At 38.1% G+C, this 26,132-nt stretch overlaps 1 protein-coding gene across 3 annotated transcripts; it reads right to left on the bottom strand.

Annotated features, from left to right (window-relative positions):
• Positions 1 to 693: 693 nt before the first annotated feature.
• On the bottom strand, positions 694 to 25,918 carry EXOC3 (exocyst complex component 3). 3 transcript variants are annotated; one of them, XM_079299696.1, is made up of 13 exons: positions 25,817 to 25,918; positions 22,878 to 23,062; positions 19,000 to 19,219; positions 16,613 to 17,294; positions 12,209 to 12,326; positions 9,687 to 9,812; positions 8,050 to 8,150; positions 7,453 to 7,563; positions 6,573 to 6,723; positions 5,754 to 5,876; positions 3,362 to 3,523; positions 2,117 to 2,244; positions 694 to 1,667 (listed from the first exon to the last, which is right to left on the bottom strand). In XM_079299696.1, the coding sequence occupies exons 2-13, from the start codon at positions 23,019 to 23,021 to the stop codon at positions 1,496 to 1,498; spliced, it is 2,238 nt and encodes a 745-aa protein (XP_079155822.1). In that variant the 5' UTR covers positions 23,022 to 23,062; positions 25,817 to 25,918; the 3' UTR covers positions 694 to 1,495. The 3 variants fall into 3 exon arrangements, with proteins under 3 accessions (XP_079155822.1, XP_079155820.1, XP_079155821.1); XM_079299694.1 differs by having other exon boundaries at positions 25,749 to 25,893; XM_079299695.1 differs by having other exon boundaries at positions 25,695 to 25,834.
• Positions 25,919 to 26,132: the final 214 nt, after the last annotated feature.

Genomic DNA, 26,132 nt, shown 5'->3' with positions numbered 1-26,132 from the left:
CTGCTGGGTGCCCATTCGGGGAGCTGGCGTGTCCCGGACGGGAAAGAGTGTAAGTTTAACATCCAAGAGATGCCTCTGCACCAGCGCTGGGAGAAAGAAGGGACACAGAGGGAAACAAAGCCCGCTGAACGGATTCCCTTAGACAGAGTGAGGATTAAAGAATTTCCGGGACAGGATGGAATTAGAGTACAAGCTCAGTTAGTACCACCTCACTAATCTTTAAATGAATTCTTTACGAGGGCTGGACACAACGCTCTGAAAACAGTCAAGTTCCCCTCCCCGTACCTACAATTCCTGGGCAGGGTTTACGGTCCCACGGGAGCTCCTGTGCTAAGGATGCTCTTGGAACCATCCCTGGGGACACACCGTCCCCGTCGCTGCAGAAAGTCACAATCGCGTTCTATCCTTTATTCAAACTGCTGGCCCTGGACACAGCTCTTCTGGGGCACTGAGGAGCTGGGGACGGGGCTGGAACGGCACAAGGTGGGTGGCCACAGGCATTACAATACAATTTCCAGAATGTTAAATTAAAACAATGTAGGCCTATGTCTTCCTTAGGCTTACCTCTGGTCAGGTACTAAGAGATAATGCCTTAAATGTGTCATTCATAAAGGAATTTTGAATCCACAATTGTCTAGTACTATTTTATAATTAGATTAATCTGAAAATACTGTGGAAATAAAACCCAGTATCTAGTGTTTTCAGAAAACTATTAAAATCCAATTTTTATTCACACTTAAAACAACAACAAAAAAGATTTACATGCTCTGTAAATCTACAAGGATGCAAAGAATCATAGCTGAACATAGCAATGGTTTAACATTTTATTCAACTGATGTGCTTTATGTGCTGTTTTTAGTGAATCAGTGAAAAAAATTGTACCTTATCTCTTTATTTATTTATTCATTCAATCTATAATCAAATTGCACTGTAGCAATTTCATTCAGTCCTTTAAGTCAGGAAACTGATTTCATAATTAAGTTTTCTGCAATAAACTATTTTACACCAAAGTAAGTACATACACAAAATATAATGTGGAAGTGGACTGGCATTAACACTGAATGCAGTGCCATATAAAGACAGTTCTAAAAGAGCCTGTGTAGGTATTGTAAGTGATGTATGTTAGTATATCCAGCACTAATACAGCTCTCAGGGTCTGGTATAAATATCTTTATACAGCATTGCAGTGCATTGTGCAAACATATTCCATATGAAAAATGTATTTGCTGACACCAAAACCAGCTGTGACAAATGGGTCAGTAAAAAAAAAACAAACCCATGCCATTAAAAGCTTTGTTCTTCAAACATGACCTTTAGTCCTTCTTCCTTCAGAAATCCTGTCTTTCCTCATGTCCAAGTCTTTAGAAAGAAATATGCCTAGCAAATATCAATGTATATTGAACTTTACTCAAAATAGCATTGCCAAATTTGTCCACAAATATTTCAAACCTGTTGATCTCAGAGCAGTAATGACACAGAAACACAGAGTTGTCAATTACTTAAGAAGTTTTGGCACAGTCAGAGTAGGAACTGTAATTTCTTTAAAAATTGGCACATAGTTTGGATTCGGTTGGCTTGGACCTTGATCCAAAGTTTCAATGATAGTCTGTTTCATATCTCTGCTGGCATCGCCTCTCACTGTCAGCAAAGCTGCAATGTGGTCATCCCTGCCAAAAGAAAAGGGCAAAATTGGCATTAGCAGACTTTGCACAAGTAAGATTTTGTCAAAAACAGCACCTAGTTGGCAATCCTTTCACTCAGTTTCAGCTGGTACTTTTTATTCTTAATCAGATCTCTACTCAGTGAGAACTGGTTTTTCCTGCTCAATATAAAGCATTGTTTTGGCTGCTTTTAGGACTCTAAAACCTATTTTATCCTCCCAAAACACAGAACTAAAGTATTTTAAGTACTCCTCTGCAGAACTTAAGTAGTTGTAACTCCTAGTCCAGCTCACATACTTTGTACATTAGCATCATTTTCCACAAGAAAGTGGTTACATTCCAAAATATGAAAAATATGAAAAAAATTTTTCCTCACTGTTTTGAATTTCAAAATTTGCTCAAAAACTTATGATGCTATCTATCTATCTATCAAATCTGAGGGCAAAGAGAATGACCTGATATCTGGGTATTTGCTGACTAAAGTTGAAACTTCCAGATAGAGCAGTGAAGGATCAGTCAGCTTGATAACCTCTGCAATGGCTTCAATGATGTCACAGAGTCCTTCAGTGTCCTCTCCAGAGCCCTGCAAAAGTAAACAAAAAATATTAAAAATGCCAAAAAACAACAGCAATACCCCTCAAATCTACAAATAACTCTTTAATTAATATTTTGTCTGACAATGTCCTTGAATTTTCAAAAAAGCTGAATTTTCAGCCACTAAAAAACTCAAAATATTTGTGAATTGTCACATAGTATTTTTTGCTCCCTGTTCTTCATTCAGATAACTACTCTGAGACTATCAGTGAAGGAAATAGTGTCCTTCAAACAGTATGTTGTGTTTATCCACATTGTGATACCTTCTATTCTTCTACTTTGGGTAATTACAAGCATAAACATTAGGAACAACTGATATGAGAGCCAGATCTCTTCTGAAACATTTCTTCAAAACTATCCCTCTGTTAGATTCCTTCAAGTCATCTGGCCACCAAAGCAGTTTTCAGCAAATGATTGATTGAACTGTATCTAAACTCTGGACTATTCTACTATCTTAATTCAAGGTCATCTGGTTCTGCCAATCAGGTATGGGTTGTTTCCTTTATTCCACTTCCTCTTCCATCAACTACCCCAGTTTTTCAGGCTTTATCTTTTAGTGCATTCTTTTTGTATTTTGTCATCTGTTGGCCCTAGAAGCTTTCTTGAAGATCCCTGTTCCTTATGTAGTTAATGCTTTTAGGCCTGTCTTGTACATTGATTTTCAAATACGTTTTTTAGCCTGTCTTTTCTATTTCTACTGGACTTCAAATGGGGTCAACATACTTATTGATCCAAATGAGCACACTGGCATCTGTTTGATGCCAGATCAGCCTTTCTTCTGCCCAGGAAAAGCAAAGATAGATTTCAATCTTTTTTTTTAATGCTTTTTCCTTTCACTTACTGGTATGAATTCAGGGTCCCTACCTCTCTGAGGCCATTCAAATATTCAGCTGCAGAAAGCTGTACAAACACAATGCAGTAGAAACTCAGGAGTTTTAGCAGCTGGCCTGTGTGTTCAGAATCTGTCTGTGCCCTGAGCTGGCATCTCTGATATTCCCAAGTCACTCAACATTTTGTAGACATGGAGATTTAATTCCAGCCAAGCAACAAACGTGTGGTTATTGTAAATTACCAGGTTAACAGCACTACCCAAGGCAAACACTTACAGCTGCAAGCTTCTTAAACAAAAATCTGAACTGTTCAGCTTCTTTGATCATTCTTTCTGCACCCTCTTTTCGTTCTTCTGCATTCTTGAAAGATATACGTTTCAGCATGATTGCTCTGATGTATTCCACAACTACTCGCCGATGGGCCTCAAGAGTCATTGTCTGAAAGAAATAGAAAAGGTGGTGGATTATGCCAGGGATACCTGCAGATGTAACCATTACTTTTAGGCTTTGAACTGTGTATTTGTACTTAAACACCAGTATACAATTTTTGCTAATATAGATTGAGTAGTTTTAGATTTTCACAGTGCTAACAGAAATTAAAATCTCTCCTTCCCTAATGATGAGCCAATCACAAGAAGTAACAAGCCCAAGATATCTTTAACAACATGTCTTGAGTTTCTTAAGGAGCACCAAAGAACAATCACTTTCTCAGATCTTCCTTGACTGATTTGTTATTCTGCATTTGTCTCTTTATGGGAAGTATCTACTGATACCTGGATGAAGCATTTGGTATTGGTGCAAGAGTAATGCTGAGGTTTGGAAGTAAAAAACAAAACTAAACCCCCAAAACCTTCAAATGCTTATTTTTCAACAGGAATGTATGCAGAATCCTTAAATTGCACAGGTCCTCAGGTGCTTTTTCTTCCCTGCAAGCATGATAGCAAAGTTACTTACAATTAAGAAAAAGCTGGTGTAACAGGTAGTCACAAACATTTTATCATATTTTAGTATGTATGATCAAACTTTAGTTTCAAGTTGTTCTTGAAACATGTTCTTCAGTCAAAATTTGGAAAAAAAAGTTTTCAGGAAAAAGAGTAGAGGAGGGAGAAGGGGAGCAAACAGGGAGAAAACAACAGATTGCAAAGTTCTGGAAGTCACAACCCTCATCCGTAACACAGAAAATACAATTTCAAGTTCTGCTCTCAAGAGTCTGCAGAAATACCAGAGTTAGGTGGTTGCTCAGGGACTGCTTCTCTTGCTTTGGTGGAATTGATGCCAGTTACACAAAGGAAAATGAACTGCAAAGAACAGACTGTGGGGGACTGACATGTATGGCCCATCCCACTGGAAAGGAACTGAGAACACTCCACAAGAGCCAACAGTACTATGGCAGAGCATTCAATTTACACAGGAGGAAAACAGCAAAGCAGAACGCCTTAGATCCAGATTTTCTGTATCGGAACTGTGTCCTTCCCATTGGGCTACAGTCTTCTTGGAGGTGCTTTGTTTGTGTGGCTTTTAAAAACTGTACTTTCAAAACCTGAAAAAATCCCATCACAAATCAGGGAAACAAGACCATGATCCAGCCTGTGCTAGAATATATGGCATCTTTTATGGGAGATTTTTTTTTGTGCTGGGAGACAGGAAAAGTAGATATGCTGAATGCCAAAGAATCTGCTTGTAAGCGTTTTCCCCACAAGGTGGCAATAAATGCTACATGATGAAACATATGTGCTTGAAGAGATTAACACCTCAAAACTCATGCCAAGCTCTTGTACCTCATACTAACAAACTAAACCTGGAAAAGAAAGCTGTTCCATAGATATATACTAATTCTGGGACTGACCTAACTTATTTTGTGTGTTTCTTCTGGACTGAAAATACATATACTTACATAATAAGGCCTCTAGGATGTGCAAATACGGAAGTTTAAGAGGTCATCAGAGAAACTTTTTATCACTTTGAGAATTAAAGCAAGAAAGAGTAAGTGTATGATTTGTAGACTATCTCACCTAAATACTGATCTTGTAAGCTTCTGTTAGGTTCCTAGGTGTTAGACAATCATTTAACACTGTCTTATTACATGAACCTGCCTTTAATCTTCCACATTATTTTACTTGTTCCTACTAGTAGAGAAATACAGATATTCTTTGACAGACCTGAGTGGAAAAACATCTGTAACCTAGCACATTTACTGTTGTAAGAGCACTTTAAACATCTATGCATTTGTTAACCATTAGGGCACCAAATTCACTATACTTCATTGTATATATTAAAACTAGGAATCATTCCAATATAAATGTGCATTTATAAAAAAGGTAATTTCAGATCAGCGAAACTAGATTCAGAAGAGCTAATTTTATCTGACTACAAACTTCTGAGGAGAGGTAGAAAAGCACAAACTGGTAAAAATATCTAGTAACATGCCAAGAAATTTCCTGGACTAAATACTGCAACTTAGATCTTGTATTTGACAATATATGCCTGTGAACAAAAAAAAAGTAGATTTAGACTTCTTCAGTATAACGATGAACATTTTCCCTTTCCAGTAATGAATCAATTCCAATTTGGCATTTCAGTTCTGAATTCCATGTGGTGTTCAGAAATTCCAAATCAACATGATGCTCAGAGTGCATTAGCAAAGTATCAGTGAATATTTTACACCTACCTTTTTGTAAGGCTTTTTAATTTTTGCAAAGTCATTGAAATAATCCTCTACAGTGACACAGATAGTCCCCACTGCATTAGATCCCATCAGCCACTTCTTTGTCATCAGCTCATTCAGATGTGGCTGAGAAGGTGACAAACAAGAGATCAGATCAGGTTTTTGACATTTTCATCAGACCAGTGCAGTTACTAAAAAATGGGAAACGATTTTAAGTTTTGTCAATTTCTAAACTTCTCTCACATTCTTCCTCATGTGAGTCACTCAAAGTACTTATTAGCTCAAAATTTTATTACAAATCTAACAAGTCCCAGAGCATCTCGCTTCACCATTTCCTGCTGTTTCTCTAATTGCCTTGTTTCCCTTCCCATACTCCCAATTTCTTTACAGTAGTTATTTTTTTCCCTGAGGGATTCTATACAATAAGCTAGAATTCCTAAACATGGAAATCTACCAGATAGAAAGGGGCCCACTGTTAGAATAAATTAAATATATTAATTACAGGTGAACTGTACCTGCAATGACAACTTAGTATCAGCAGCAGTTTCACAACAGTACATCTGCTAGAAAATATTAATTATATATAAAGCACCTGCCTTAAGTCATCCTATGACATCTAATTAAGCAATCCTCCAGTCTCCTACATGCAAACTACACCAGTGAAGAGCAATACTAATGTTAACTGACACTTTGCTAGCCCATATATAAAAACCACATTTTATTTATTTAGCAATGAAAAGGCTCCACAACTACTTCACTCTGAATTATTTTTTTCTTTCTAAGTAATACTTCTGGGTTTTTTTTGAGGAAAAAAGTTCTAACCTCTAAATCCATGAAGACTTCATCTAGCAGGCTAGAGCAGCCTTCTTTAGCAATGATGTCTAAAGTTGCATCCATGTTTGCATGACTGATTGACAACGTGTCTTCCATGTCACTTTTCAAGTATTTTCTCTTCAGACTGATAATAGATTCTCTGTGACAAAACAAAAAAAACCCCAAACAAACAAAAAAGGGCTTTTCATCATCCACTGATGCACAATTGCACTATTATATTTTTGGAGTACAAACACAGAAGAAGCCACAGGAAATAGTTATTTTTGCAAGGGGAAACAATGCCTGCTGCTTGCTTTGTAAGCCATAATTTACCCTCCAGTAATTTTGGAGTGATCAGTGTAGACAATTTGAGTGTTGCTAGCAAATTGCTGATGTGTAGACCTGCAAATGGCAGCAGTTATGGATGAACAGGAAGTTGGATTGTCTGTCACTGAAACACAAGCCACATTCTGATACTCTTCACAGAAAGTCTGGCTTACTTTTCTCCAATTCAGTTCACCTCAATCACATTGCTTGAAGGTGATCTGAGAGAGATCCAATGCAAGAGAAGATGGCCAGAGCCAGAAAAAATAACTGAAATGACCTTTTCAAATTCTGGAAGCTGAAGATAAATTTTTCTTTGGCAATGAAATTCTTGGAATAACAAGTGGTTTTTTTCGCTGGTGGCTTGGCTTGCCAAAGGCAAAAGCAATCACAATACCTGCCTCTTAAAACAGTGCTATCTTTAAACCTGTTGCCTTAGTTTAGCCTTAAACAATCTTAACTGAAAACCTCTTTGTATACAGAAGAGAAGTTCCTGAGAAGAGGCAGTATTACAACTGAAATATCAATACAATTTTTCTCACAGTACAAGAACATGCAGACTTACTTGAAGGTTTGACAGTTGTTGATGACTGCAATCATGTATTGAACATAGCACTGAGGATACTGACGATTTCTAAGATGATCTTCTTTATACAATTGTGCTTCATCTTTGTACCTGTAACACATACAAGGAATGGCATTAAACAGATACAAATCTGTAAGAACTCAAATACACCCATAGGATCAAATGCTTCACAAGAGTCTGTCAGGTATTTAGAAGTATTTTATAAAGAGTGTGTTGCTCATGATGTTTAGCCTTTCTGTTTTGGGCAGAATCCAGCCAAGGAGGTGTTGTCTCTCTTTCTCTAAAGACATATAAATTTGAGATATAAAAGAAAGCTGAATTGACTCAAAAATTAAGAGCCATTTGCAGACAGGAACTGAAAGTGCCACTCACCAGAACAGAGGAACTTCTGTAGTGAAATTGAGGAAAGGGAGAAAGGAATAAAAGGAAAGACAAGAAAAGCCTGGTTGGCATAACTGTGATAGAAGAAAGACAAAGCAATAAAGAAACATCCAAACAAAAAACCAAGTACTGAACTGTAGGAACAAAGAGAGATTGAGGTAGAATACAACACTTGTATTTTAAACATTATGTTACCTGGTTAGAAATGAATTCATTTGCTGAAGACATAGAATGAGTACCTTTGTTTTCAAATCTTCATTTATCTGAGCAGCCACCTGAAGATTCTGCTCAAACATCTAAGACAAAAATAGTTTAATTATGAAAAGAGGCATTTATCAGTGGCAAGCAAAGACAGAACTCCTATCTTGGAGTCTTGGAGAATCACTAGCACTGACTCTACGGATGCTTTTTGTTGGATTTGTTGGTTTGTTTTTGATTTTTTTTCAGATAAGCCCACTGACTAAACCAAAAGGCACTATTTTCCTTAGTGTAGTTAATATATTACTGGCAACCATTAATGCATGCTGCAATTGTTCCCCTGATACTGAAAACAGGTGCATTTTTAATCCAACAAAACAGTACTTAATCTCTAATTCAGTAGTGCTTTGGCTTTACAGTGTATCAAAGTTCTAGGGTCAGCTCTTGCAGTCAGTAATGAGTAACACCACAACTCAAACTCCTTTGCTTCTCCTATATATGAAAGCAGTGAGCTCACAACACTGAAATAAGGAAGCCCCCAAACTTTAGAAACACAAGTAGGTACAAGATCTAGGTGACTTACAGGCAACTATATTTGAGTGGAGGGAAACTAGAACGGAAGGACAGATACAAAGCCAGGTGGAAACATGAGTTGTTTCTATGCTAAGATGATTTTGAAAATTTCATTTCTACATGCATCTCAGCACTGCAGTGCCTCTCAGCATGACACTAGAGCCAATAATCAGCCACTAGTTTCTTCAACATTACACACTTTCTGAAAATGATTAGATGAAGTAAACCTTGGCTCTAATACAAATGTGAAAGAATGTAGCAAAAATCCTTGTATAAGGTGGAAAAAAAATAAAGTGGGAAACAAATACAGGAAGAAGAGATAATCTATCTTTCATTGAAGGTTCCTAATGCAGTATTTGTAAAGAAAAATTAGAAAGTGAGCATAATAAGCGGACATTTTACTGGTTGATAAAGATCACTTTCAAAACTTTCCACTACCGACAACAGGGTGGTGCAGGTTTGGGTACTTTTGTGCTTTTTTTTTAAGGATGTTAGGAACAGCCTTATCTTTTCTGGTTTTAATTTGAACAGGCATGAATGTTAACTGAAATAGTGTTTGAAACAGCAACAGTTTCAATCTTCAATGGAACTTTTTGTTCTAGTATTAAGGTGTTTGTATATAATGAATAATTTATAGTAACAAATACATGCCTAACTACCTCAGCACTGTATTAACAAACAGCCTAACTCAGCACTATATTAACAAAAACCTGTTCTAGTATGTCACATATCATCTGGTGGGCTTATACTACAGTTTTATATCAAGAGACCTAAGTAAAAGCGGCTCACTAAATACAAGTATCAACAAAACAGGACGGGGAAAATATGTTTCTAACCTACACATAAAAAAGAACTATGTCTTTAAGCACTGAAGTAAAAAAGGTAAACTAAAACCTTCAAAGAAACAACCCTCCAACTAACAGCTCTGCAGGGTAAAAAGCCCACTGTACTTCAAAAGACATAGATACAATAGTATTCCAGAGACTTTAACATCTCCTCCATTCCCCCAAATCCATGTACTGCTTCTTTAGATTTTCTAGAAAAAACAAGTGGTCTTATACCTGAAAAACAATGGCTGGGAGGGTAGTCTGATAGTACCCATCTTGATCTGCTTCTGGTTCAGTTTCTTTTATCCAGTCTTTTTTATCTGTCTCCAGTGCTTTTCGCAGCCAGCCAATGATGTTAGACTTCATTTAATAAAACAACCAAGAGAAAGAAAAGATTTAATTTAACACAAATCCACCTGCTACAATATCTAGAATACCAGTCATTTCCATAATGAAGAATGGTATAGTAACAGATAATGATGACCACTTTTGCCATTCCTATAGGATACAGGTAACAGACAAATTAAAATTTGCATCGACAAAGACAAAGGTTAGTACTGAAACACAAGTGGTGTAGTTAGAAGTTTGACACATTTTGGAAAAGGAGTGCTTGTAACACAAAGGGCAGCTCAATTTGTGAGAATCAACATATTTACTAATTTTGGAAGAATTTCTTAAGGCTCAGGCTTTAGGCTTCAAACTGAATTTTTCCCCAGCTGAAAAAATTAGGCTGATACTTAAGTGTAGGAAAAATAGCATATATCGGCCTGCACTTCCTTTTATATCTAGGTGTTAGGAAACTGTTGCTCATTATTGCCAGGGACAAACCCCCAGGATTAGATTAAATGGGTTGTGTTTCTTGGAACACAAGTGCTGCAGAACACAGCAACTGATACAATGGCTGGCTCTCCTCCCATCTGCCCAGCACACTGTACAGCATACAGATATTAAGACCTGGGTTTAGAAGGAGATTTAAGCCAGTTCTCTGTATGACACATACCACAGACCTATTCAAAAGAGTAAAAAGTGTTTGCTAAATATATAATTGGATTATTTGATTACTGTCTTGCTTGGGTTGATGATTTCTGCCTCTTTTGTGCTTTGTTCATGTTTGCTTACAGCCTGTAGTAATATAAATGTTTGTACCTCTTTCCAACATGTTACAGGTATATTACTGTGGCCTACCATGCACAATTACACATTACCAGTAGGCACAAACAGAAAGGTCAAAGTCCATATAGTACCCTCTTCAATTGTGTGAAACAATGCACTACATTTCTTCCTCATAAGCATGGAATTCCTCGAATGAAATCTGACCTGCAGGAATTAATCTTTTAAACTGGCAGCCCAGGGGACTTTTTCACCTTAAGATCAGCATTTACAAGGACTTTTTTTCAAGCTGAGGCGATTGGAAAAATAATATGCTTGAAATCTGTTAAAAATCTTTTAGCATTTTATTTCTCATGACATTTCTGTTGATGTTAACAACAGTATTTAAGTTGATGGTCCCAATTACTTGCACTTAGCCATACAGAACTAGTTACATTGTGTTTAAAAACACTTTTAAACAACAGCAAATGAAATAAGGTAGAAGTGAAAAAATAGGCAGTTTCGGTATTTTCTGCCTTACAAGAAAGATACAGCCAAAAAATAAAACCAACAAAAATAAAGTCACTCTGTTTAACTGAGTAGCAATTTTGTTGGTTTATTTTATTTATAGACTATAAATAAAACACTCTATATATAATATTTTTCAGTATGTAAGGAAAAAAAAACCAGTTCTAAAAAACTAATATAGGTGTATTCTTCATGGTAAGTGGGATAAAATTAATTCAACGGCCTTTCCTAAGTCAAGGCAAAAGTAGCTTGAGAAAACAAACCAACGTGCTTTTTGTCCTGAAGTTAAGTGCAGAAAAATAAACTTGCAGAGAAGTCCTAATAAAGCTAATGGGAAGCAGAGCCTCCACTGACAACTTTCTTGAGTCACTACAAAACTGGCTTATGTTATTGTGATGAGTATAAAGTCCAAGTAGTTGCTGTTGGACATATTTTAGTATCTGACACATCCAAAGAATCACAAAAATTTCCCTCCTCTGCTTGGCAGAGCTTGTAAAGTTAGGAAGAGTAGGAATTCACTGAACCATTTAAGAACAGAAAGTCCTAAGTTACAACTACCAAATATCCACTCTTGGAGGCAATTAGTGGATCTGACAATCACATAATGCTTGCTTTGCCATGAAGTTGACCAGTTTCTACTGACTCTTAGGATAACAAAGAAGCAGTGTCTTGAAATGCCATCCACAAAAGGAAATTATGCTCATGCAGTTAACAGGCATGAAGGAAAAAGTCTGTTAAAAGAATCACACTGGCAAACATGAACATCCTGATTACATTGAAAAGATCACATCTGTATCAAATGTTCATGTAATTACTATGGGGACCAAACTGCCTACAGTGTCTTTAAGTGCTAACATACTAGCACTATGGATTTTGGCATAGGAAGACTGGAATTCCTTCCTTTCTAATAAATTATTATTAATAGTCTGTAAAACATAACTACTCCTTGAAATGTCATGATTTACATATATAAAATCATCTGATTATAACTTTATAAAGAAACTTACGCAAAGAATATGAAAATTTTTTATAAAGGGATGGTGTTAGATTCACATTTGTCTGCTGATGGAGGAGCAGCACTGAGGTACTAATGCAGCTAGAGACTCAAAAGAATGGGCCTTTCCACTGTTGTTACTCACAGTCAGTGTTGACATATACTTGTTGAGAAGCTGGTCTACCACATTTTGTGAAATCAGAGCATCCAGAGAATTTACATCCACTTCAGGAGAGAGTTCTGAATTTCCCATCATCTCTGCACTGAATTAAAAAAGGAAAAGAAAAAAGAAAAAAACCCAACATTGCAGATTAATAAAGTAAAATGAGATAAAAAGTTAAAAACTAAAAAACTATGCAACTTCTTCCATATGTTCACTGTAAAAGGCGATTTTCCAATACCTACACCTTTCAAAAAGTTTTTAATAGCAACTGCAACAGTAAATGCATTTACATGAAGTGTAAATAAAACTATGAATGAAAGAACAGAATGTAAAAGCTACAGCCCAGGATATAATAAAAATATTACAGACATTTAAATATACAAGCTTTCCATGAATTATTTTTATTAAGAATTAATGATTACTTGAAACAAAATGAAAGCCAACTGGTTCAATCTGCAGACTCTTTGTAGGGGACATTTTTATATATCTTTTCAATTTCAGAGATGATGACAGACAATTTATGCATTTTGAATTTTAGAACAGTAAAGACCAGTGACATGTATGAATTACAAAAGTCCTTCTGTTTTGGTATTTGTACCACATCCTATAAAAATTAAAATATATTAAAAGAAAAGCTACCTATGCTTCCTGTCTTGGTAAAGAACATAGCTAATCTAAGAGGAAGAAGAATCTTTCAAGACAAATCAAAGGTGCACTTCATGGGTACTGTATAAGAGCAATTGCTTGCAAAAGAAAATTCTTGATTTTATAGGACTGGAAAGAAACTAGAGCAAAATATTTTAGCAAGGATTATATAAAATGAACACTTTACAGTGATATTTTGCATCTATACAAGATCATACAATGAGTGGCTTGTATAATCAAAAAATCCCCAAAACTATGTCAAAGCACAGCATAGCAAGAACTCTTAATATTTCATGCTCAAAAAATCAATAAGTCAAACCCACACTCTTCAGAGAGAGCTTTATTAACAGCTGATGGAAATATATTTAATATCATAATAACAAATTGTTTCCCATTCCCTTTATAGTGTGCTTTTCAAAAGCAAACCACAAATTCTGCAGAGGGTACCATAAAAAGAAATGGTAACTTAAATTCCTAAACAAGTGTCCAGTTTGTATAGTTCTGCAAATTGAAGTTGTTCTCTGGGTACATGCAGGGACTCAGCACAGTGTTGCTTCTACTTCCTGGAAAAACAAATCTCAAAGCATTGAAAAAAAACCACTAGAGTTACCAATTTAGAATACCAAAATTCTTGTATTTGAAACCATAAAAGCTACTGTGACTGAACATTCTACACTAACAGCATCTTCCTGGATTGTAAGAAAAGAGAATGAAATTATTTTAAGTGGCTCCATCTATTCACAAACCTGAATTCCGTTCTGTTGTTGTTTACAGAAAGAACACATGTAATAGCAGGACCTGCTCTAGGTTGATTTAGAGGAAATGTGAGAAGCTGTATATGGCACCGTGCCATGTTAGAGAACATTTCTAACCTCATTTTACATAATTACCCCTGTTCACAAGGCCACAGAGACATTAACCTTTTCTCAAAGCGCATCACCAGAAACCCCAAAACAAAGACCCAAAACTTCTACCTCCAGCTGAAAACACAAAAATTCTTCCTATGCACAATTTCTCTTTCCTGACTGTCGTAACCCAACTGCCTAGGGGAAGTGACAGACAACCCCCTTACAAGTGGCACAAGACTTCTAACTGTTGGGAAGTTATTTACCTTCAACAAGAAGCTTATAATCAAGCTGAAACTTCAAACATAATTGCATTATTTGTAAAGTAGCATTTTAGAAAGCTTCTATTCTGCCACCAATCCTGCTCTATCTGGTGAAAAGAGATACTGGCTCCAGAGACAGCATCCAGCTATATGTATAGTAGTATTCCTCCTGTTCCTTAAAGTGGACATTGTTGACACCCTCTGTAGCAACCCTGGTGAACTCCTAGCAGTTTTGTCAACACTTCATCAGTATCTCATAAAACGATGCTAGGAATATGAACAGGATCTTACAAGACTTATAATTTTTCTCAAACACAGATTAGAGTCCTGGTTCCAACCCAGCACAGATGTAATAATAACAGTATGTTTCCAAAACACTCATTGACTTAAACATGAAAGAGAAACCCATCTAGCACAGTAAAACTCCCACTTAAATATTCAAGGCTATTATTCCACATGTAGCACCACTTCATTTCTGAACATGAGTCAAGCATATTTCTAAAAACAGCTTCCAGGAAGACATGCTCTGATAAAGAAACCCCCTTGATTCTTTTGTAACTCCTATGTTTCAAATACTGAAAAAAAAGTTGTGCATGACCTTATTAATTCATCACATGGAAAAAAACCTCAATGCTTCTTTTCAGTCTGTATTCTCTCAGGTGGTTTTCATGTACAGCTGCAATATGCAAATACAATAAAAATTTATATTTTCCCTCTATTATTTACAGTTCTTGTGATGTCAGTCCATTCTCCTTCCTAGTTTATTATAAACATACCCCTATGGAGAATTTTTAGTGGATTGTTAAAATATGTCCAGCAACTGTGATTTGATAAGCTCTGCAAATATCCCTGCAGAGAACTTCACTTCCCCACTCAGAAACCTGAGCTGATTTCTTCTCCCACTGTGCACTACCAACACACAATGGCTAATTCTCATAGAATCACAGAAAATGGATTGGGTTGGACCTCAAAGACCATCTACTTCCAATCTGCCTGCTGTGGGCAGGGATGCCACCCCCTAGACCAGGTTGCTTGGAACCCCATCCAAGCTGGCCTTGAACACTTCCAGGGATGGGGTAACCACAACTTCTCTGGGCAACCTGTTCCAGTAATTATCATCCTATTTATAACCTTTTGTTGCAATATACAAGAATAGAATTCCTGTACTGCCCTCTTAGGCTTTTTTTTTTTTTTTTTTTTTAGAGAAAATAGAAAGTCAAAGCCCTAATGTTTTCCTTTATGGTACTTCCTCTAATTTCCCTTTCTTCACAAGACTCAGCCATCAGGTGCTACAAACCTCATGACTTGCTTTAGAGCAAGATTTGTTTGCTTTGCAAATAGACGCAACACTGGCTTTGCTCCCTCCCTTTGCCATTCCAGTGATGGAACACACAGATTTAGAGCCTTAGCTCTTAAATGATCTAACTCAGTAACAATCTACTCTGCTTTCTGAGAGAAGGTAGAAGGGCAATTTTAAGACCAAGATTTGCCTTACTGGAACATAAGCCCCAGGACACAAATGAGGAGCTTGGGAGAAAGATTTCTACCAAGGTCATGCATGAGAAGGACTCATATCTCTGATATTCATTTGCTAGTTATTCCTTTGGCCTTCAAAAGAAGAAAAGGCCAATTAACTCAGCTGCTAATTAGTAGCTGTATCTCTTATACCCTGCATTGGTATTAAGTATACACAAGTGGGTACTCCTGATTCTTCTTTGCAGGGAAGAAAAACCAGGAGGACTTTGCAGTGTAGGGTAAAGCACAAAGAGCTGAACACAAACCTAAAGCTGGTTATGAGAACTCTCCAGAACAGTATTATTTCCTACCTATGTGCTTTATGGTACTACACTCTAAACCCACCAAATGTCTAAACTTGTCACATTAGTGATATTGAACAATTGAAGACATCAAAAGCACACATAGTACAGAACTTGGGTCAATGCCAGCTGACTGTAATCCTGTTCTGAATGAGCCACAGAAAGGCTAGCAGCACTTTTTCCCAAACAAATCAGTTGCTTTAGCAACTACACACCAGCAAAAACTAAACAGTTGCTATTTGAGCTGTTTCTACCTGGAAGATGAAAAAAAAAAAAAAACCAAAACCAGCAACAAACCTTCCACAATGTTTAAGTAATCCCAACAAATCAGACAAGTCAAAAGAAATAAGCATGACTATCATAGAGAACCTGTAAGTAGAAATTCTTCAAATAAACAAATCATCACACAGTTTTAAGAGAAAACCTAAAGGAAGTTACCACATTCTTTCCATTTAACAGTAATGAGGCAACTGAAGCAGTCCCACCCCCTGTAGAAGAGAACAATAGAAAGTTAATAATCATACAGATCTTCTGGGGCCGTGGCCACAACAAACATTTTGTTTCGCACACAAGCTCTCAGTCTCCTGTCCTTCCCCATGCTTCATCAAACTGGTACACAAATACAGGCTTCATACAGGTCATTAACTGTATTAAAATTTTAAGCAACTCAACATTATATATTGTAAAATACAAACAAGTTTTAAGGATTAATTTCTGTTTTATCTTTTTGTATGTTAATAGACATGCAAACACTAACACAAATGGTCTTTTGCATGTCTCCTCTTACTGCTAACAGAAAAGATAAGAGTGCCTTACCTAGTATATGTATTCAAAACCCAGGTTAGAAGGCTAACGATCTCATTTGCTTCCAGATCCTCCGCTGCAAGTTCTTGCATTCGGGTGGCCAAAGCTTGATGGTACATGTTTAGCAACCTGTTGAAAATGTCATAATGTGGAGGAAAGCACTGATCCAGCAGGGTCTTAGCCACAAGCAGGTCATCAAGCACGTATTTACGGATGATTTCGAGATGCCGCACAAGCCACATTTTGTCAGATTCTCTGGTGTCTGCCTGAGTGCCTTCAATCCGCGTGCTCACAGTTCTTTCCAAAATATTGAACATTTTTTCTTTCCACTTCTTTGGTCTGCCAGGAGGTATGAATCCAGTCTGTTTTTTCCTGTCTAACATGCGCCTGTCAATTTTCTCCTCCCTCTCAATTATCCTCACAACAGAGACAAGCAAGGTTGGATCTCGACGGACTGTAACAAGAGATCTTTGGACCACCATCCAAAGCTGCTTTGCCAATTCCTCAGACAGTTTCTGCATATCCCCAAAGTACGTGTGGATGAGGTTCATGTCATGCGTGTTTTTGCTATCCATGCGATACTGCTCATACATCAGGTTATCACGAGAACACTCCAGATCCATCAGTTTCCGGTGAGCCTGCAGAAGTTCCCCTCGCTCGATCAGGTCATGGGTCTCCCTGACTATCTCTGGAACTGAAAGGCAGGCAAAGAAGGAGAAAAATCACACAGAGTACAACACTGCCATCAAAATATAAACAATTAATACAAGACAATAGAAGTGCTAGGAAAAAAGCTGGAGAATGGCTGTAGGAATTATTTTAAAATATTTTAAAGGAAATTATTTTGAAGTATTAAAAAACTGTTAGCAAATGTTATGTATCTTTATACATTATTAACTATAATGCTCCATTTTGATCAGTGGCTAAACAACGATCATAGTGCCAACATATTTTTCTCTCTTCCTCCTGATGCCAAAAAATTAATATATGAATCCTGAAGAATCTACTGTGAAGCAAAGAGCAGTGCTGGCCTTCTTAGATATTACATAAAAGACTTTTAACTTGCCTAAAAGTCATTCTGTTGAACCTGAGGCTGCATAAACCAAACTCTAAATTTTACCTCCTTCTTGATCAGTTTTGCCTGCTTAAGGCACAAATGAAGGGTAGAGACAATTACCTAGGCTGCTAAAATATGCTGAAGATTTTTTATTACTTTTCAGTATTTGAGGAATCCCACAGAAGATTAGGATCCTGTGAGGGAAGAACTGAAAAATCTCATCAGAAAAATCTGTCATTGAAAAAAAGGCAGCTACGATAAAACTGGTAGCCCACAAAAAGTTCTAGTGATTGTAACTGTCTTCTCAATCATGATAAAACCCACTTTTTTAATAAAACATTTGATCACCTCTGAGCAAAACAACTACATTGTTTAGCAGCTCCTGGGGGAGATGCTGCATACTAAAATCCTCTCAGAAAGCCTCAAAAGCTTTATTGTCTCAGCTGCATTCATCAGTGTAAAATGAAACAACACCCCCAAAACAATTCCACATTGGAATTTGTTGTTCTTTATTTTTAATTGTTAGACATTGCATATAAACACTTTTCTTTAAGTTGCACACTGTATCTGATACTGTAGAGTTTAGGTATGCACACAGAGAGTAAATTAATCAACCTGGTATGGCTGGGAAGCAATTTTGCTTTACAGGCATATTTTGTGTATTAGTATCAGAAGAAACAAGGTGAGAAAATGCTGTTTAAATGAAATCAAATTAGTCTGATAGGTTCAGTCTCTGTTACAGGAGTAAGATACTGAAAATTATTTGTAAATAGAGAAGACCCGGCAAGGAATTCACCATGATTCAAGTTGGAATGCACAGCTACAGAAAATGACACAGGTAATCACATTATCTTTACAGTATCCATATTATTACATAAATCTGATTTCATTTTGCAAACCGTCACAGATGTACTGTGGTACAAAATGTTTTTGCCTCCTAAAATAATGTTGTACTATTTGTACCCAACAGTCTCGCTGTAGGTGTCAAGCTGAAGTGGGAACACACCAGAACTTTACAAATATTCTTTCTGTATTTGTTGTTTCCATATTTCAGTCTTTTATACTAAACATGTTATCCCAGCTACTGACTGCTTGCAAGAAACTTCTTTGTGAGTTGTGTGTGATGGCCAGACTAGAACTTCCTACAGCACAATTTAGTCTTCATCCATATTAAATGGTTATCAGCTACTTCCCTGTATGTGATGTGTAGGTCATTCTTCCTTAAGTCTTCTTTCCCAGTGAGGTTTAAAGCTCTCAACATTACTTGACAACCTTAGAGTTGTTAGCTCCACATTAAAGTGTTTTCAGTATGTGATCGATTATATAAACAAAAGTAGATTACCTGAAAATATATTTTTGAGATTTTCTACAGCAGCTGCCAGTTGGCTATGTTGCACTACAGCATCCTTAACATCCTTGAGGCTTTCTATAGTGTTGATGCTCTGTCTCCAGTCCTTGTTGACATCTATCAAAGACTGCTGAATGTCCTTCACATCATTCAGAGCATTGTGCAGTTGGCTTAAACCTGTTCGTACACCATCTAACTGTGACTGTATTGCTGCCTTGAATACAAAAAGACAAAGAAAGAACCCATATTAATCTTCAAAAGTTTCATATTTTCAACATTTCTCAAGATTTAATTTTCATTACAGTATCTAACATTTTCAGCAGAAAGAAATAGAAAAGCAAATATTATAATTTATTAGAAGTGTGCAAGCTTGTGTGTGCAAAATGTTGTGTGTGCCCACACACCATTTTTTGAAGTTCTGAAGCTGTATCTAGTTTTGAAGGACCTACATACAACTAGTCCACCCACAAACTAACATAGGAGCTTAGGGAGATGATAGTAAACTTTATAAATCTATATTAAACCAGGATCAAAGGAATGAGACTTCTCTGCATTTCCTTCATAAATTAATTTCAAAGGGGGATATCAAAGAAAGTTGATGTTTCATCAGAATGTTTGGTATGTACAGATTCTCAAAGCATTTTGCCAAAGCAATTACAAATTTTTACTCTCAACAGAAAATGTTCTAAAAAAGCCCAAATTTAATTCTGAATTGTTCTTAAAAAAACCCCAAAAGCTCCTGGAGGGAAAAAAAAAATAAAACAAGCCCTGAAGGAATTCTGTCAAAACAAACAAAAAAACCCCAAACTGAATATAATTTTCATTCTGTGAAACATCAATGACCAGACCAACAATGCAACTACTAGATTATTTTGTCATAAAGACATGTTATTGAGATGAATGTTTTGTGACAAGTGACACTTGAAATAATGACACTTCATAGAGGCTGTTAGGCCTGAATAGCATTCAGGTGTCCAGACACCTTACAGAAAATGCATTACAGTGCATATCTGAGTGAAAGAAATCAGATCACATCCACAGCACATTTTTTAGATATGTAGTTTTAAAAAGATGGGATGAAGGTGAAATCAGGGGAGTGGAAAATGGAACTAGAAACAACAGGCTTCAAAAGACAAGCAAGTCATCAGTGAAAACTCAGCTGCATAACTTGGGGACTTGAGGCAACCAGCGAAGAAAAAGAGGGACTAATCATTTTGCTAAGCTCAAAACACGTTTTTTTTTTGCCAGACTTCCAGACTTTTAAGGCCCAAAAGCTTGGACAGTTGTGGAACTTTTTTTTCGGATACTAGAAGCCAAAGAGGAAATCCTGGTAACTGCAAACAACATTTACTGAGTTTTAAATGTACTGGGAAAACCCCAGAAAAATGCAGTGATTTTAAAACTAAGATCATTTATGTACTTTCAAATTATGACATGCTGATTTTATTGATAAAAATGCATTTCTGGTAGACTCAGCACAATTAAGCAGTAGTAAGGCATTTTTATACTGTTTCTATCTATAGAACTGCTGCATTAACACATTTTTCCTCTACAGGAACTGAGATAATTAGGATACTCAAACACAATCATCTGCAGCTGACCATAGAGTATTTTAAAAACTACATGATCATTAAATGTCCAATACTTCTGTTTTGATAATTTCTTCTGAGGCAGATCTTCAAAGTATTACATATTCAAATTTTTGCCTACTTATCTTTTGCTGAAACTTGATAATGTTTAACTGAAACAGTAAGGGATCTCAGTCTCTAACACAAATGGACAAAGAAAATTCTAAAACCAGACATCCATCCATGTTCAGTTTGTCTTCATATAGTTTGCTGGGGCCAGGGGATGGGGTGTTGGGGCATGGAACAAAGCATGCCCCAGCCTAGCATTATAGACTTTGTTTCCTAGAATGCACATTCATCTTTGACTGGACAGATCACCACTGTATTAAAGAAATGAAAACAAAACTAAGCCATCCTGGAAAAAGGGGTCAAAACTTCTCTTTTCATTCATTTTCAAGTGACAACTTTCATCATGAAGCCAGAAACCTGGCTTCCAGGTCTCCCTATGGCTCAAATCCACAGCAGCTAAGAATCAAAAGGGAGAGGATTCATGCATGTTTCAATTCTGGAACATGCACAACCTAGAAACTTCTCTAGGATATGTATATTTATACAATGTTTCTTCACAGAGAAGTTTTCCATTGATTAAGAGCACAAACAAAGATGAAGGCCAAGGATTATAATTTTATAGGCTCTGCGAAGATTTCAAGCAGCTTTTCTACATCCTGGACTACAGAACCCAAAAGCACCAGTCTACAATGCTACCTGGTGCCCTTCCACATATCCTTTCAGAGGTCTGCTACCGAGCCCCACAAATACTGCTTCACTGAGTGCCATCAGTCACACACAAAACTGATGAGTTTGATATATCGCAAAGCAGTTTTTCCTCTAAGAATTTATGCTACACAGGAAGAAATGCAGTGAGAGATATAAGAAATGTACTTAACTAAATATACAGGAAAAGAATTGGAGAGAATACTTAGATTCACCTGAAGAAAACTATGACAAAGATGGCAGCATATCCAGCCAGAAAGAAGCACCTAACATGTTCACACTGAAAGATTTCCTAAGTGTTGATTCACCCAGATGAAGCAGTAATCAATTCAGTCTGAGAAGTCAACAACTGATGACCCCTGGCTGATGATCCTCATGTCTGTCTCCCCATCTTCCACACCACACACAGATACAGTTTAAATCCACAGCAAGAGGATTTCCTACATCCTCTCTGTGCTTGCATCCATTAGAGTAATTCTCTTGGGAAAATCAGCACTGCTATCCATTGCATCACAAACCCGCACCCTTTCCAGGGATGCATCCTGAGTGGATTAAGGGGTATTGAACTTCTTTTTGGAACAGGTATTTCTGACCACCTATGGATGACTGAACTAATTTAAGACAAACAGTAGGGAAAATAGCTATTAAGTGGATTTAGGCATTTACAAGACTTAAAAATTTAGTCATGACTGTCTATAGAAGCAGCCAGGCAAATACTGCTCTCATATATTATAAATAGATCACAGTAACTAAACAGCTGATCCATTTTTAATAGGCTCTATATGCTTTCTGACTTAAATCTGAAAAGCCCAGCCAAAGTCATCAGAAACATGCCTGTTTCTATGCTACAAAAATCAACATGTAATTTGCTATACATAAATGGCACATTGTATATAAACACCCAATTTTTTCACTGTGAAAGAAAACTATCTTTCTTCTACTTCATAGAGACTCCCACAAAGGAGAAGCCATTAAATAGCTGTAAGTTAAACTAAGTGGCATATAAGATTAGATGTAATATTATTGATGATAATATTAGATGTGCCAGTGAATGTGCATCCACTCACATGTACACATGCAAAGGAGGAGTAAAATCATGGGGTCACTTCCATGAGAAACAACGTGATGTATTTTAGCTGTCTTCCCTAAACCCATGTAAAAGTCAGAGGGGTAACTGACTGATCCATTTTCAATCACCAACTTTTTGTTACAAGTTCAGTATTCAATCACTAAGACAAGGTTTGTTGGCTGACTGGCTACATAGCAGGGTAGCTGTTCATGAATAAACTGTAGAATGTACAGCACCTAAGAATACTTGAAATGCTTGAATAAAATATTAGTAAGATGTACAACGTTAGTCTGCATTACTTTCAGGACACAAATTTTCTGGTTTGGATACAGAGCAAAAACTGAAGTTCCTATCCATCTAGCTGAAATACAGATTAAAAAAAAAAAAAAACAGAAGAAAAAATCCAAAGAAAAGTACACTCATGCCACACCACAGACACTCAGGTTTATCCAACTTTGTACCTTGAGTCGAGCTTCTACTGAAGCCTTCTTACGAGCTTCCCTTCTGCGATACTGCTCCACTTTATCCAGCTGATCAGGACGCTGAAGCATTCCTGCTACTCTCTGAACAGCTGTTGCAACTGCTTCCCTATCCGTTTCCTCCATGGCTGATTAGGACTTCACAATGCCTTCATTACTTAACAGGACTGAAAAGAAATAAAACATTTTTTTAAAACCCACCTTTTTTCATTCAATGGGTATGTTATATTTCAAAGTTAACAACTGGCGAATTAACTTTGGCAATAAAAGCAGTGAAACTTGACAGAGGCATCATTAAACTGCATTCTAAAGAGAAGCAATTGGAATTCTACAAGAACTGCATTTAAAGACACTTAACTCAGTCTCATTAGCTCCCCTGAAATGTTTTTGGTTGCTGTTTTTGCATTTACTTTGCTCTAAGTTTGAATTTCAAAAAAACCAACCACCACAAAACCAGCAAATCATTATTAACAGAAGAGATTCTATTTAATTCAAGGTAGGTTGGCTTATTAAAAGGATAAGACAAGCATAATAGAATCCTGTAGAAAGTTCAAGCAAAAGTCCTAACTCATCCTAAACTACAATTGGGTGGAGTTGAGAGAACCACAGTCCTCCAGCAATAGGTCAAATTTGCTACCAAAACTGGGGAGAAATATAGCAATACAAGTTCCAAACCCAGAGACTTAACTATATAGCACTTCCATTTAGGCTTCTGATGGTTAATTTTTTGATTTCCTACTAGTGTTTTCAGTTCTTCTCACAGTATCAGTCCTGTCCATCAGGGGTGTAGGGCAAACTTACTCAAGTATTTCACCTCAGTCTCCATCAGAATTTCTAGTAAAGCCAAGACATGCAGGCAAACAAGTATGAGGAAAAGGTAACATCAGCTGTCCATCAAGGCAGACTTGTTATCTCAAACTTCATTAGCTACTAGCAGAAAGTCGGGAGGATATCATTACCAAACACGCAATACCATGGTGTCCGCAGACCTCTGAGAAACGTATCTGGAGCTCCTCATTGCTTCCAAATTATTTCCAACAATTCATGTCTTTAGTCTTGCAACCAAACAGAACATTTTAGGTTCTGCTGCCACAGCTAGAATTACACTCTCTCATACCCACATTATTCCATATTATCCTTGAAATTAGGTATCTATTTTCAGAGAAGTCTGCATCCATAAATCCAACACATCACTTAATCTCAGCAGAACAGTGATCTAAAGAATTGTGCCAGGAGCACAGCACTGGAAGAGCAAAAGCAAGAAAACTCATGGGACAAAAGAAAATAAGTTTGATAAATGAATAAAACATCCCCCACCCAAAAACCCTAACAAACAACTGATGCAAAGAAAATTGCTCCCCACCCTTTCACAGGCAAACTAATACTCCAGCCAGTCTCTGAATAATCACTATCCTGGAAAAAATCCCCTGTATTTTATTGCTAAGTATCATACACACTAGAGAATTCCCTTTGGCCAGTTTGGGTCAGATGTCCCCACTGTGCCCTCTCAATGTCTGCCTATCCCCAGCCTACTCGAGAGGAGTGGAGGGCACATTAGGAAAAAGAGAAAGCCTTCACACTGCACAAGCCCCCTTCAGCTACAGCCAAACACCACGGTGAGAGCCACAAACCCAAAATACAGACTGTACAGACTATGACAAAGAAAGTTAACTTCATCCCACCCAGACTCTCTAGAGCATTAGCAAAATTCTTAATTTTAGAATTTATCATGGTTAAAAAACACTCCAGACAAAGTTTGTCCATGAGCTAATCTGTGCCTATGTCTGAAGTTCTGTATCTCTAGTACCTTCAAGAATTACACTCATAAGTATGAACTTATTCCAGAGCTACCTCTACAGTGTAAACTGTAGATTCTTTACTACTGGCCTGGTTAACTCAAACCATGTTTGACTTCTTACTCTTCATCTAAACATGCAAGATCTATTTCCATCACTTGTGCTTTGGAATGAACACTCCAGATCCATTGCCAAGCTATAAGGGCTCTACCTAATTTTTTTTTTTAAAGGACAATTTAAAAGATGCTTTTACTACAGAAATGGTATTCTGCAGCAGAGAGCTTCATCCTGAATTGCTGCCCCAATTAAAAGCTCTGAATACACCCCGCAGAGTTACAACGCCTTTAGCTCACACAGCCACTACCCAGGCGCATCAAGCAGACCTCGTCAGCAGAATCAGAAGCCAGCACACTGCAACTAACACGTCGAGGCAGACAAGCTCTTGAAGAACCACCCAAAAGGAACAGCAAACTTTAGGAAGCCATGTCAGCTCCATACAGAAGCTGTGAGTCAAAACTACCCACATCTTCAGCGCAAAACAGCGGCAGAAGCGAACAAAACTACGTCCCGAGCTGACTCAGGCAGGCTCCAGCTGCAATCGCAGCCTTATCCTCGGGACTCATGCTCCAGAGGAGAGCCAGCGGGGGCGACAGGCTCCCGGGGGAGGCCCCTGTCCCTCTGCAGAGGAGCTCCCGGGCCGGAGCAACGCGGCGACCCCTCCGCACGGAGCTCGGGGCAGCTCCGGCCGGCAGCCCCAGACCCGCCCGGCTCCTCCCTGGCTGCGGTGGCTCGGCTCGAATCATTCGCACCGACGCAGGTGCCCGTCCGTGCCGGGCAAAGGCCGGAGAGCTGCCCGCGGGCACGCCGAGCTCCTTCGCCCTCCACCGCGGCCTCGGGACACGACGAGCCCTCAGCACCCCCTTCGGCCCCGCCATCCCGGAGGGCTCCCCGGATCGCCCCGGCCCATCCCGCCCCTCACCCCCTCCGCTTTCCACTGCCAGACCGGGGTCCCTACAGTCCGCGACAGCCCGGCAGGGGCCGGCGGGGCAGCGCTCACCGGCCGGCAGCGGCGGGGACAGGGCGTTGACAGTGCAGGGAGCGGCAGAACCCGCGGCCGCCACTTACCGGGGCCGCGGCCGCCCCTGCTCGGGAAGGCGCTGACAGCCCCCGGTGCGCCGGCGCACGCCCGGCCGCGCACGCGCACCGCGCTGCCGGCGGCACCGCCTCCTCGCCCTCCTCTTCCTTTTTTTTTTTTTTTTTTTTTTTTTTTTATTTAATAAGGAGTTTTTTCTGTTGCGGGGCTCAGTGGGTGCTGTTGGGGCCTGGTTCAAAGTCGCCGGAATCGATTAGAAAAATAAAAAACAAAAAAATAAACTTAACGACTTCTGTGAGGCGCTAAAACATTGGGAGTGGTCGCCTACCGCAGTGGGCGTTGTCTGGG

Source organism: Erithacus rubecula, assembly GCF_903797595.1.
Source record: "Erithacus rubecula genome assembly, chromosome: 3".
Classification (NCBI taxonomy): domain Eukaryota; kingdom Metazoa; phylum Chordata; class Aves; order Passeriformes; family Muscicapidae; genus Erithacus; species Erithacus rubecula.
The sequence above is the reverse complement of the archived record's forward strand: the minus strand, read 5'-3'. Positions and strand labels throughout refer to the sequence as shown.

Bases quoted from the DNA above. Each gene is read 5' to 3' on its own strand.
- EXOC3 (XM_079299696.1), bottom strand. From the start codon at position 23,021: ATGGAGGAAACGGATAGGGAAGCAGTTGCAACAGCTGTTCAGAGAGTA. The intron at 6,724-7,452 runs GTAAGTCTGCAT...GTTTTGTCACAG, and splicing joins AACAACTGTCAAACCTTCAA to AGAATCTATTATCAGTCTGA. The intron at 5,877-6,572 runs GTTAGAACTTTT...TCACCTTCTCAG, and splicing joins AAGTCTTCATGGATTTAGAG to CCACATCTGAATGAGCTGAT.